Raw genomic sequence first — 13,333 nt, 5'->3', positions numbered from 1 at the left:
TTTCAGTGTTCCCATAAATCCTCATCCCTATGTCATCATTGACAGTGTTCTGCCCATCTCCACCCCTTTCCCCAGTTGGTAAACCCCAAAAGGGTACAGATGGCGGTCAGCCAGGTTTACCCTGGTACCCGAAACCCAGGAGGCATTCCATGAATGTTTGTTGAATGACTGCATGAATGTGAGGCAGCTGAGAGAACACGGGTTTGAGTCTGTCCTAGCACACGAGGGATGCTGGGCAGGTTACTCTATCTCTCTGAGGCCCTGGGGTGACGATCAAATGGGATTATGGCTGGGAGACCTCTGGGCACTGACTTCTGGGCACGTACTCGGAGAAGTAGATAGGTCTGGGACCTAGCTAGGCAACATGCCCAACCCTGGGAGAGGGCAGATGACCATCATAGCCCCCACTGTGCAAAGGAGGAAACTGAGGCAGACCCCATCCCTGGCTGCATCTCAGGGATGCATGCTTGGGTGGGGTGAATAACGTACCCACTGAGCTCCTTCCAGTTGAGATGCTGTGGCTCTGATAAAGCCACATGGATCGTGTCCCCTGCTGTCCCCAACCTGCAGTGATCCCCAACTCCTTGCCCCACACTCAGCCCCCTGTGTGGTCTGGTCCAGACACCCTCCCCAGTGTGTGCACCCCTCACTCCTACCCCAGCCTCCCTACAGCCTTCCTCTCCCAGGGACCCCACCAAGCCCTCCCCCCCTCAGAGCCCCTGCCTGCAGCGCCCCTCCCTGAAGCCCCCCATCCGAGAGGGACTCACCTCCAAGCTGGGCTCAGAGGCCACAACCTTGGGCTCCTGTGCAACCACAGCCTTTGGGGTCAGAATGATCTGGGTTGAAACCCACAGCGGGGCCACGTCACAGCCCTGTGACAGGCAATCTCGTGTGGTGACTCTCAGAGCCTCAGTTTCCTCCACTGAAGATAAGGTCAGTCACTCTGACCTTGGGAGGGAGTGTTGGGGATTAAAGCAGGGGGAAGGTGCCCAAAGTGCTTGGACTCAGGAGGTCGTCTGGCTGAGGGCGCCCAACACAGGACAAGGCCTCTGATGGTCAGCGCAGGCTCAGTGAAGGTAAAGAGCAATGATTCCGAGTCCCCCGTTCACTTAGAGCTGAGTGACCTTGAGAGCTGAGGCCACTGTTCACAAATAAAAAGTCAAAATCACTGAGCACCCAGGGGGTGTTCTTACTAACACTAACTACCGCCGACAGTCATTCAGCCAGTGGTGGGCCCCTCCTCCCTGGGCTCCTCCAGCCCCCTTTCACCAGCCAGGGCTGCAGCTGGCGACAGGCTGGACCTCGTGTCCGGAAGTCCTGCCAGGAAAACAAGGAAGGGAGTGTAGGGGGGTGGTGGTAGGGGCGGCTTGAACTTCTTTTCTGTACCCCGTGTCCACTGCCGCCTCCAGGACTGCCTGTCCCAGCCATGCGCTCATGCGCTGAGCTGGCCCCAGCAGGTGGCATACGGGGTAGGACGGAAGGATGGGGGTGTACAAGCTCACATCTCCAGGTCTACACTACCACCCGGCCCAGCCCCCGCCCGGTTGCGTTTGGGGCGGCTGGAGGTCCTAGGGGGCACAGGAGGAACAGAGCAGGTGGCGGAGGTGGGAGACGCGCTGTGACTCCCCGGTGCGCTGCGCGCGAGCGCGCGGCAAGGCGGGGCTCACGTGCACGCGACGTCCACGGGCCCGCGCAGGCCCCGTGTGCGCTCCCGGCCGTAGACTCTAGGCCCTGCTGCCCCGGCGGGGTCCACCCGCGTCACCCGGCGAGAGGGAGACCGCTGCGCGTCCCCGAGCTCGCGCGGCGGGGTCCGCCCCTCACCCTGCGGTAGGCAGGGCAGGGGCGGGGCGGGGCGGTGCCGCGGCGGTCCCCGCCCACCCGGCCGGAGCCCGGGAGCCCGGGCGGAACCCAGCAGCGGGGCCCGAGCGGCCGGCGGCGCGGCGCAGACAATGGGAGCGGCGCTGGCGGCGGCGGTGGCGCTGGCGGAGCCCCGGGCCCGGCGGGGACAGGAGGCCGCGCCATGAGCCCCGCAGCCGGGCGCTCCCCTGCGCCGCGCGCGGGCCGAGGCCAGCGGCCTCTGCGAGCCCTGGGCCCCGCCCTGGGGCCGGCGATGTGCTGCCAGGGCTGAGGATGATGGTAGATTGCCAGGTGAGTGCCCCGCCCGGCCGCGACCGCCCTCCCCACCGCCAGGGGGTGGAGGAAGGACCGCGTGCCCGCCCCCCCCCGCCCGCACCCCATCCAGCCGGGAAGGAGCACCGCGCCGAGTCCACGCTGAGCGCGCGCTTACGCAGCAGTTCCGCGTCCCACCCTTCCTGGTACGGCTGGGAAACTGAGGCCAGGAGAAAGACACGGACTGGCCCGGGGCCACGAGGTGGGCAGAGTCCAGAAGAGAAGGGAGGGTTCCAGCCTCCAATGCCAGTGCTCAGCCACTATCATGGGGTTTCCTTTGGGAATGAGAGCCCCTAAGATTCTGGGGGACCCCTGTTCACCCCACCCATGAGGGGCCCTTTCCTCTCGGTATCCCGACGCGCCCACAGGTACATGCACACACATTGACTTCACAGGTGGGGACCATGGCGTAGATCCAGAGGAGAGTGGACACAGAAGTGACAAGGGGGAAAGAAGAAATTGGTTGGAGGAAGCTCTACCACGGGGCAGGACCATCTAGTCTCCTGGCAACATGCCCAGGGCTCAAAGCGTGAGGGACACAGGTGCCAGGCAGATGCGCTGGGCGTCTCCAAGGTTCCCGGGGGTCGGCGTAGGCAGGAACAATCCCCAGGGCAGCCTGCAGAGGACAGTTCCTCGGGTCCTGCATCCACCACTCTGGGCACCTGGAACTAGGATGAGATTCCCCCGTAGCGTGGAGGGAATTACAGGAGAGAAGTCCTTGGTTTACTCCACTGTAATTTGGGGTGCATAGATGGAGTGATCCCGAGGGTCCTGCAGCTCGTAGAAGAGTCTTTTGCCCTTGGTTCTCCATCCCTGACCCACTGTCTCCAAGTCTTCCGGTTAGAAAATGCTTTCTACTCCTTCGAGGTCCTTCTGAGCAGGGGGCAGCCTGGGGGCCTGGGGACCTGGGGACCTGGGTGGTACAGAATGAGGCAGAGCATTGGACCACGTCTTTGTTGGCACCTGGGGGTCCTCATTTGGAAGTGGGTGGAGTCACTGCCCTGGTTGGAGTGAGGAGGCCTCCGGAGTGAACTGGACACCAGGACAGTGGCGGGAAAGAGGGGAGCAAGAGAGGCTTCTGAGGTCCTGCACATCGCCCCTGGAGCCGGCAGGTCCTGCTCCTTTGCCCCTCCGGCGTAGGGAGAGTCGCTGCCTTGACTACACCCAAACAAAGGTGTGTGTTTTGTTTTCTGGTTTTCCTGCCTGGGGCTGCAGTGCTGGGGATGACCACCAGGGGGCGGGCTGTGCTCACTCTGCTCAATGGAGCAACTGGAGCAGGGAAGGGGCACCCGGGAGTCATTCTGGGCATCCCCCTGCCTCCGACCCAACAGGCACCTTTTATTGCTAGCCTCCAGGTCCACAATATGAGCTGCTCAGAGGCAGGAGGGGGCTCCAAGATCCTCTATTGATTCAGCTACTGTGCCCTGGGCACTCACCCAGGAGCTCACAGCTTGGAAGGGCAGATGGACAAAAGCAGGAAAGCAAATCCCCGTGAGAGAGAAGAGCAAGTGCTCTAGGGAATGAGTCAGGGCCCTGGAAGGAGGGCCAGGAGCCCCTGGAGGGTCTAAAAGGCCTCCAGGGTGACGTTGATGCTGTGACCAGAAAGACAAGAGCAGCCTAGCCCTGCACACTCTGTGAGCAGTGAGCCTGGGGGAAGGTCAAAGGTGCAGAGACTTGGAAACAGAAGATTTTGTAGCCAGGAGGAAGTGAGACAGGAGCCAGTGTGGCTGGGAGAGCTGAGAAGGAGACCGGGGAGGAGGGCAGGGCAAGACCTGGAAGGACGTCCCGGTGTCTGTGCCATGCAACAGCATCCCCTAACGTAGCACGTACAAGGACAAACACTGACCCTCTCAGTGTCTGTGACCAGGAGGCAGGCTCAGCTCAGCTGGGAGCCTCTGCCTCGAGGTCTCCCAGGAGGCTGGGCTGTGGTCTCAACTGAGGCTCAGTCAGGGTGGGGTCTGTCTCTGAGATCATTCTCGGGTTATTGGTGGGATTCATCTAGGCAATGGGTGGGTGCAGAGAGATATTCCGGAAGGAAATGTCCTGTGGTCAGGGTTGATTTGAGGAGGGGAGGTTATGATGCTGAAGATGAGAATGATGATTGGGTCTGGCATCTACCAAGTGCTCACCTGCGCTCCATCCTCACTGCCCCGGGTCACCTGCATGGTCATCAGGTTCCTGGGCTCTGCCTGGAACACTGGCTTGGCTGCACTTGGCTGGGGTAGCAGAGGTGGGACTTGGTCCACTGGAGGTGGGGTGGTGTATTAGTTTCCTTCAGCTGCTGTAACAAAGTACCATAAACTGTGTGACTCAAAACAACAGAAATCTATTCTCTCTTAGTTCTGGAGGCCACCATGCTCTTTGAAGACTCTAGGAGGGAATCCTTCCTTGCCTCTGCCAGCTTCTGGTGGTTGCCAGCAATCCTTAATGTTCCCTGCCTTGTAGACGCATCCCTCCAAACTCTGCTTCCATACTCACGTGGCCTCCTCTGTGTGTATGTGTCCAGTTTTCCCTCTTCTTATAAGGACACTGGTCATTTGATTAGGGCCCACCCTACTCCAGTATGACCTCAGCCTAACTTGATCATGTCTGCAAAGACCCTATTTCCAGAGAAAGACAAATATCATGTGATATCGCTTATATGTGGAATCTTTAAAAATGGCGCAAATGAAGTTATTTACAAAACAAATAGAGTCACAGATGTGGAAAACAAACCTATGCTTACGAAGGGGGAAAGCTGCGGGGGGAATAAATTGGGAGATGGGATTGACATGTACACACTACTATATATAAAACAGATAACTAATAAGAACCTGCTGTATAGCACAGGGAACTCTACTCAGTACTCTGTAATGGCCTATATGGGAAAAGAATCTAAAAAAGAGTGGATATATGTAGATGTATAACTGATTCACTTTGCCGTACAGCAGAAAGTAACACGACATTGTAAATCAACTATAATCCAGTAAAAATTAATTTAAAAAAAAAAGAGTGCTCCTAAAAAAAAAAGACTATTTCCAAATAAGGTCTTATTCACAGGTGCACAAGGTTAGGACTTCAACTTACCTTTCGTGGGGACACAGTTCAGTCCACAACAAGGACACAGAAGTGATTCTACCCCCGAAGGCCAGGTACCCAGGTGTCCTCAGGGATGGGGGCAGCAGTTGGGGTCTGATCAGGTCTCCGGGGCTTGGCCCCCGGCTGGAGGTTCTGGGGTGTGAGTGGAGCCTGGGGGTGCCCTGTCGGGGACAGCACGGCTCCCCAGCTCGGCGCGTCCTGACGCAGCACCAGCAGGTGGCGCTGTGCCCTCCTTGCGACGGCCCCGGCGCGGCTCTGAACAGCCGCGGCGCGTAGACAAAGGTCTCACCTTCCAGTTGCGAGGAGACGACAGACACAAAATTGTAAACAGTCCAGGAGCACAGTCAGTTCAGAGGTGACGCGCTGCGGAGGAAATCAAACGAGGCGGGGCCCCGGGGTAGTGACTGGGTGGCGACCTGGATGGGCCGCCACGGGGCCCGACCCCGTCAGACCCACAAGGGTTAGTTTTTCGTTTCCTGCTATACCTGCAAGCTGAGCCGACCCTTCTCAGCTGCTTGCAGGGGCCCTGCAGCTATGATTACACTGGGGGTGGTTTCCAGACAGCTCTCCCATTACCGCCGGCCGGGTGTCCGTGCGTCCCAGATGTTGGGGGGATCACAGAAGGCAGCCATGGGGATGGGTGGGCAGGCCGAGCAGGTCAATGCTTGAGGGGTCCCTTCCCCAGAGACCCTGCCCAAAGGGGGCGATGCTGCCTGAGCTCTCCCATGGCCCGCCTGGTGGGGTTCTGCCCGGTTGTACAAAGCGGGGAGCCCCATCTGTTGCCGAGGACCAGGGCCCCTGGGCTCCCCGAGGCATCACTGAGATGCAGCAAAGTGCCCCGCGTGGCCCTGGCCCGGGAGGTGGAGGCCGTTTCTTCCTGTGTCCTTTGGGCGCTTCCGCATCTCACAAGGCCGGGGCCAGTAGCCCTTGGCGGTGGGTCACTGAGGGATTTACGCAGCAGATGTTCATTGAGGGCCTCAGAACTGAGCACTTGGCCCGTGCGGAGCACCTTGACTCCCATCTGAGGGGATCTGACCATAGACACGAGGGACAAGGGTATAGGACAAGCAATAGATCCAGTGGGGAAGGCATTGGGCTGGGACCCTGGGGACCTGGGTTTGGTGGCCGCTCGGCCAGCAGTGGCACACTGGCCACGGGGCCACGCTCTGTAGAGTTCTAGGCCACTCCCACACCTCCATCCCGGGCTGCGGAGATGCCTGTTGTAACGACAGCCAGCCCATGGCACCTTCCCTGCGTCCGGCCTTGGGCTGCAGTGTCTCGCTGTATCTGCAAGATCAGCCCTGCTGCCATCCTCACTTTTGGGAAACTGAGGCCCTGGAAGGCCCAGGGACTCCCACAGCTAGATAGTGGCAGGGCTGGTGAGGGCGCGTCCCTGCGTGCAGACAAGCCTGGGAGGGGCTCGGCATGGGCATGGGCGTTGGGGGCAAATTCCTTCCAATTACAGTGAGCTCCCAACGGTCAGGGCAGGGCAGGCCCCAAGGTGGTGGTTAACAGCGGGAGTGGAGACGTAAACAGAGCTAATGAACCCCTTTGTCCTCACCCCGCTGTAATGAAGGCTTTGAACTCTGTTCTCTGCATTTTCTTAGGGTTCTGGGTTTTTGAACCTCAGTGAGCCTTCTCTTAGGGTCACGGCTGAGTGGTCTCCCTGGGGGTGGGGGAATGAGGTTTTGGGGCGTCAATGTCTCCTCCCAGGGCAGCCAGGCCAGGGTGAGGAGGTGGAGAGGAGAGGGCATCTCCCTAAAAATGATAAGTCCCAGGAGAAAGGAGAGTTCCCATGGCAACCGGGAGGAGTTGCTTGGCAACTACGGGTCCCCAAAATACTTGCCTGCAGGAAGGCTCGGGGCTGGGGCTTTCCCATGGCCTGTGTGTAGCCTTAGCCACTCTGGCTGATCTACCACACCCTCCTCTTCCACCCAGCAGCCTCAACCTCTGAGTCTTCCTGAGGGAAACCCTAGCCTGCTCCCCGCTCCCCATTGCCCCACCCTGCCAGCCAGCCACCGGGCATCAGGCCAGTCTCCTAGCAACGGCTATTTCCTGGACACCTGAGTGACAGTTGATGGTAGCAGAATGTCATAAAGTGCAGGGTCAGAGGGCACAGCAGGTGGAACACAGTACCAGCCAGGGTTGGGGGGAGTATGGTGTTTTGTGCTTTGCACCCCCTGCACGCTGAAGCCATGAGTCACCTGGGCCTGGAGCAGGGCGGCAACGCAGGGTGTTGCTGGAGGGGGCGACGGGTAGAGCGCTGAGATAGAGGATTTCTGTTCTGGGCCGCCTTGCAGACTTGGCTGTGTGGCCCTGGCATGCCCCTTCTTACTAGCATCAGTTTCCCCGTCTGTAGTCACAGCTACCCTTGTACCCGTGTGTTCACCATTCAGTGCATAAATTATGCCACCTATGGGGCCTTGGGGTGGGAGGGTGAGGGACCAGGACCAGGCCAGGCACTGCTTCTTCATCTGCCCATCTGCATCCGTCTCCACGGTCCAGGGGAGGCAGGCGGCCTCGTGCTTAAGGCCATTCACTGGCTTTGGAGATGGACACCTGTGTCTGTATCCCAGCTCAGTGCTTAGCACTCAGTGTCCTGGAACAGGCATTAAACCCGTGGTGGCTCACTGCTCCCCAGTGTGAGGAAATGGGGTGCCACGGGGATGGAAGGCAGTCTGGCCCTGTGGGCCTCTTAGGAGCTGCTTTAGTTTGTGGGCACCGACCCCGTGCCCAGCAGCCCCAAGGACAGGGATGAGGGCTGTGGGTAGCCAGGAAGGAGCCCCTCGACCACAGGACAGGGTGGCGTGTTGGAAGGGAGGAGAGGCTGGTAGGGGCCAGGCTGCCCAGTGGTTGGATTTTGGAGCTGGGCAGGGAGGAGTGGGACTGCTGGTGACCCCGAGCCAGGATTCTAGACTGACCGTGACCGTTCACTCTCTGAGTGACCTCGGGCCATCGTCTCACCCCTCTGTGCCTCCCTGGCCGCATCTGTCAAACGGGGAGGGGGCGTGCCCACCTCCAGGGTTGGGGGAGGCTCCGGCGACACCCGGTAACCCGGTGCTGGACACCTGTGTTCGGCGTGCGGGCAGCGCGGGGCTGCCGGACGATCCTGGCCTTGACTGCCCAGTTCCCGCACCCCCGTCCCCAGCCCTCGCTTCTAGCGCAGCGGGGGGAGGGGGCGGGGCGAGGACGGCGCAGACAATGGCCCGGGACCCGGGCGCCGGCAGCAGTGCCCGGAGCGGGGCGTGGCGGCGCGCCCCTGCCGGCGTTCATGCTGGTGGTCCCGCCGCCGAGCGCGCGGGCAGACGAGGTGAGCCCCAGCCCCGCGGGTAGCCGGGGAGGACGGGCAGGAGGCCACCGGCGCGGGAGGGAACCAAGACGCGGGGGCACTGCCCCCACCCACCCTGGGCTTTCTGCAGGGAGGGAGCTCAGTTCACCGAAGTGAGGCAGCTGGGCCCTTCCCCCACTCCACCCCACCCCTCAGGGTAAGAGGGGGCGGGTCCACCCCGGGGCTGGGGGGGCACCCCAGATCGTCTCCGCTTTCTGGGTTGGGGTCCAGAACCGGTTTACTTGGGGAAGGCACAGGGCCTCTTCTCTGGTACCACCTGAGAGTCCAGGTGTGCCCACCTGACTCTTTGGAGCTGCGGTGGGGAGGGGGTGACCCTGGACGGTGGAGAGGAAAGTCCCCTTGGCCAGTGAGTGACCCTGAGCCCCAAAACTTACCCACCTCCCAGCCCCTCCACTCTTGGAACTCCACCGTGACCACAGGCCTTTGTCGCAGGAGGCCCTTTCCCAGTAACTGTCCAGCTCAGAACTGGGAGGGTGAGAACGTGGGGGGGAGGTGAGGAGGACAGTGTTGAAGCCATTGGGGCTGCCACCATCTGAAATGAATCTGTTCCAACGAGATTCTTGCTGCTACCCACCCCCATCTGTCTGGGCTGTGGCCCATCTCCATCACCATCTGTAAGGGAGGCCCTGGCCCCTGGTCATGTGGGAGGTGAGGCTGTCTAGAGGTCAAAGGGGAGAGAGAAGTCTGGGGCGATTTGCGGCCTCCAGACAGGTAGATGCCTTCGCTCCTCCCTGCCTTGCTTGCCTCACCTGTGGACTCCCTGGATGTCAAGGTGTGTGAAATGTCCCTGAAGCACCTGGCACGGGCACAGGCAAGCCCTCTGCAGGTGGCAGGAAATGCCTTGAACCCTTCAAGGAAGGCAGGTGGCTGTGTGGCCCACCAGCTGTGTGGACAAGCAGTGGTGACCACCCTTGGAGAGCTGGGGGCAGGGCGCCAAGTTGAATCCCCGCGTATTTCCAGCTGGGGAGACTGGGGCCCAGAGAAGCTGAGAAGATTGTCCAGGCCGTACAGTGAGCTTTCCCTGCGTAGCCTTCTTCCCTGAAGTCAGCGTTCCAGGCCCCTGACCACCCCCCACCACTGCTGCCCCCATAGGGACTGGAAGGTGCGGACTGGAAGGTTGCCCTTTGACCTTCTAGTTGCTCGGGGTTGAAGTTCAAGGGCGAGGCAGTCTACCTGGCCTGAGGCCCTGGGTGGCCAGGGAGGTGGCAGCTGCGGACTTTGGGGGCAGGGAGCTTGTAGGTGGGCAGTGCCGCGTCCGCGTCACGGCAGACGGCTGCAACGACTGCCATTCTCCAGGATTTCAAAAACAGTTTCTTTCACGGCCACTTGGGACCAGGAAATCCCAGCACAGAGTACGGGCCTCCTTCCTCTCTTACCAGCCCTGCCGGGAGCAGGCATGGGGTGTCGCTGAGGAAGCGTGCTCACTGAGTCTGGGGACGTGGGGTGGCCATCGCCTGGCAGTATGAGGTACAGGCGAGGCTCCTGGGGTTGGGTGTCCCATCCTGCACATGGACATGCGAATGTCTTGGGAGCATCCCCCTGCCTTTGGGTGAATATGTGCACATCTGAGTGAATTTGTGACCACGTCTGTCATCACGTGCCAGTAGTGTGCACGGCAGTCCGGCAGTGGCTGAGCGAGCACACGTGTGAAAGGACACGTGCAGACTCACGACTGGTGCCTGGGGGGGGGAGAGCGTGGATCGTGAGAGCACAGGCATGTGTGCACATGCGTGCATGCAGGCATCTTGCCTTTTCAGAGCACCAGGCCCAAGCCTTGACCATGAGGAGGCCGGACCCCTCAACCTCTCATCTTTAAATGGGTTGAGAAGTGTGCCCAGCTCACAGGGCTCCAAAGTGCTTAGCACACGCCTGGCACGCGTGGGCACGCTCTTGCGGTCGCGTGGAGACCTATACAGCTCTTGGAGGGTCCCCAGGCAGAGGAGGCCAGCTGGTGCCTTGGCGCCCCTGTCCCTTGTCCCAGGTATGAGCAGGTAAAGGCGCTGGAGTCTCGCCTTCTGTGGGAGGAACCAAGGAAGGAGCAAAGTCCAGGGCTTGGCAGAAGGACAGTGGACGGTGGGAGGGTGGGACAAAGGCCGTGAAACCGTCACTCAGCCCCAGGGCATCCTCTCGCCCTCCCACCCCCGCCACCGGCCTGCTGGAGAAGAACTGTGAGAAAGAAGGCAGTGGGCACCAGCCCCACCATCTCCCGCAGCCAGCTGGAGCCCCAGGTCCTTTTCAGAGGCCAGGACAGCTCAGGAGTTCCCCCTCTGAAAGGGCAGCCCCGCTTCCCAGGCCCTGGGCCCCCGCAGGCGGGTGGGTGGCAGCGCCGGGTACGCAGTGTCCCTGGCACGGCAGGCAGCCTCCTCACCACAAGAGCCCGTTTGTCCTGCCTCCCCTGGCCCTGAAGCCCTGACTGACCAGGCCCCGCTGGGCACAGGGGCCTGACTGTGGGCTCAGCCCCCTCCCCCACCCCAGCCTCAGTAGGCCTGGCTGGGCTTCGGGAAGGGGCTTTCCAGGCCGGGCCTAACCACGGCAGAGCGAGCTCTGCTTACCCGACGAGCAGAGACCCGTTCCCGAAGAATTGTTACTGAGCTGGGGACTCACGAAGGAGAAAAAAACCCCAGATGGAACCAGAGCTGAATCGACTGCCCACCTCCCCCCGACCGACATCCCCAGGCAGGCTGGCTTCTGGGAGCCTCCAGGCTCCTGTTTTCCAGAAAACCTGGCTTCCCCATTGCTCCTGCCCGGGCATGCCCCCCACCTGTGCTCCCAGCCCCACTCTCTGGAAAGCGTTTTGATGGCAGAGTGGCAGACTGGGCCTCGCCCTTCCTCTTTGCCATTCTTCAGGCTCCTCTCTAGCCTCACCACCTCCTCCAGGAAGCTTTCCCGGTCATCTTCCCAGATGGAGCTCATTGGCCCCAAACCCTGAATATTTTCGAGTCCAGGAACTTAGAAGCCGGAGGGACCACCTGGACCACGGAGTATTTGTTGAGAGCCCACGGTGTGCCAGGAAATGTTCCAGGGGTCGATACGTCAGGGAACAGTGTCCCTGCTATCGAGGAGCTTAGACCCGTTCCAATAAGAGAGGGAAGAACTGAAAAGATGCTTAGAACACAGTGGCCTTTGCACTCCTGTGATGGTGTGCGTGTGCACGTGTGAGTGACACAGTCATCCATCTGCCCATCGGCAGTGTGAGAACCCACCACGGGCCGGCCCTCATTCCAGGTACTTGGGTCTGAGGGCGAACGGGGCAGATTGAGCTTATAGCCCAACTGAGTGGTGAGACACGAACCAATCCCACAGTAGATGATTGTTTTTGTTGTTGTTGTTGTTTTTGTTTTTGCGGTACGCGGGCCTCTCACTGCTGTGGCCGCTCCCGTTGCGGAGCACAGGCTCCGGACGCGCAGGCTCAGCGGCCATGGCTCACGGGCCCAGCCGCTCCGCGGCATGTGGGATCCTCCCGGACCGGGGCACGAAGCCGCGTCCCCTGCATCGGCAGGCAGACTCTCAACCACTGCGCCACCAGGGAAGCCCTGGATGATTGTTTTATTAACATTTGATTAGTGGTACTTTCTCAGCTCGTCCACCTTATTTAAAATTGCAGCTCTCCAATCCCATTACTCTATTCTATTTTTTTCTTCTCTAGCATGCTTGCCTTCAAACAAGTATTTAACTTATTATACTGCAGGACCAGAAGCTGATCTTTATCTGTTTCATTCCCTGGTATATTCCCAGCACTTGAGCAGGGCCTGGCATCTAGTACCTGCTCAGTTAATCAGTTGTGGTCTGAGTGTGCTGCTGTAGTTGGGCCCCCGGGGCCACTCTGGTCTGCAGATGGTGCAGGCTGAAAACCCTATTACCAGTCCCTCAGGGATGCAAGATAAACTGAAATTGCTTAGAGATTTTTATGGCAATTGGATGTTGCCGCGACATTTCAATTGCATTTTACGACAGTGTCAGTCAGTCCCGATTTGGGGATTAAAAAGGAAAACCACTGATTCTTCCCCACAGAGTGTCCTAGGCTACTTGAGGATAAGGTTTTTTGAACATGTGGCCTATGCCAGGCCCCATCCTAAGTGCTTCCACCCGATATTGCATTTAACCCATGTGAGCTTTTGGAAGCAGAGGTCATCCCCATGTGTGGCTTCGGACCAGGCTCAGCGCGGGGTGGGGAGAAAGTCACTTGCCAGCTCCCCCAGCCAGTGAGTGGCAGGCTCTGGGTTTGAGCCCAGACTCCGTCTACCTGGAGCCCCAGCTCGTGGCTGCCACTCTAATCCATGGAGTTGGATGTTGAGCTCCTTGCCGAGCTGGACGCAGGTGCAGGCCCGAAGGGGCGGGGAACTGTCCTCGGCTGCCACGGGAGGGGGCCGCTGGCACCCTTGGCCCGGCTAGATCCTGCTGGCACAAAGCCATGGGGAGCAGCTGGGGCAGGGCCCGGATTCTCAGATCCTCGGCAAACTGTGTGACTCAGCGGGCTGGTTAAAGGGGCCGACGGGTGGACAGCCCGAGCAGGGGAGCCCTGTGGCCAGTGAATCAGTAGTCAGAGCAGCTGGCCGCTGGGTTACTGTCCTGCCTGGGGCGGGGCCAAGCCTCAGCTCTCAAAACAAGCACAGCCCCTCTGTCTTTCTCCCTCCCAGCTCCCCTGGCAGATGCTCCCTGTGGCTCTGCCGTTCCCAGGGGTCCCCACGTCTCCCCAGCCTGGAAGAGGGGACAAAGCCTCCCGGTTCGGGCATGTGG

At 60.2% G+C, this 13,333-nt stretch overlaps 2 protein-coding genes across 2 annotated transcripts in view; both read left to right on the top strand.

The window, feature by feature from the left end:
* Positions 1-13,333, top strand: part of LOC125960274 (globoside alpha-1,3-N-acetylgalactosaminyltransferase 1) — a 144,270-nt gene that overhangs the window by 11,122 nt on the left and 119,815 nt on the right. The window lies entirely within an intron of this gene.
* LOC125964909 (ral guanine nucleotide dissociation stimulator-like) overlaps positions 8,449-13,333 on the top strand; it is a 30,209-nt gene continuing 25,324 nt past the window's right edge. The window contains exons 1-3 of the mRNA XM_049711871.1: positions 8,449-8,557; positions 9,689-9,698; positions 10,578-10,587. Coding sequence (XP_049567828.1) covers positions 8,449-8,557; positions 9,689-9,698; positions 10,578-10,587 — 129 coding nt within the window. The remainder of the gene's footprint in view (positions 8,558-9,688; positions 9,699-10,577; positions 10,588-13,333) is intronic.

This window comes from Orcinus orca, chromosome 6 (genome assembly GCF_937001465.1).
Source record: "Orcinus orca chromosome 6, mOrcOrc1.1, whole genome shotgun sequence".
In the NCBI taxonomy this organism is placed as follows: domain Eukaryota; kingdom Metazoa; phylum Chordata; class Mammalia; order Artiodactyla; family Delphinidae; genus Orcinus; species Orcinus orca.
The sequence above is the reverse complement of the archived record's forward strand: the minus strand, read 5'-3'. Positions and strand labels throughout refer to the sequence as shown.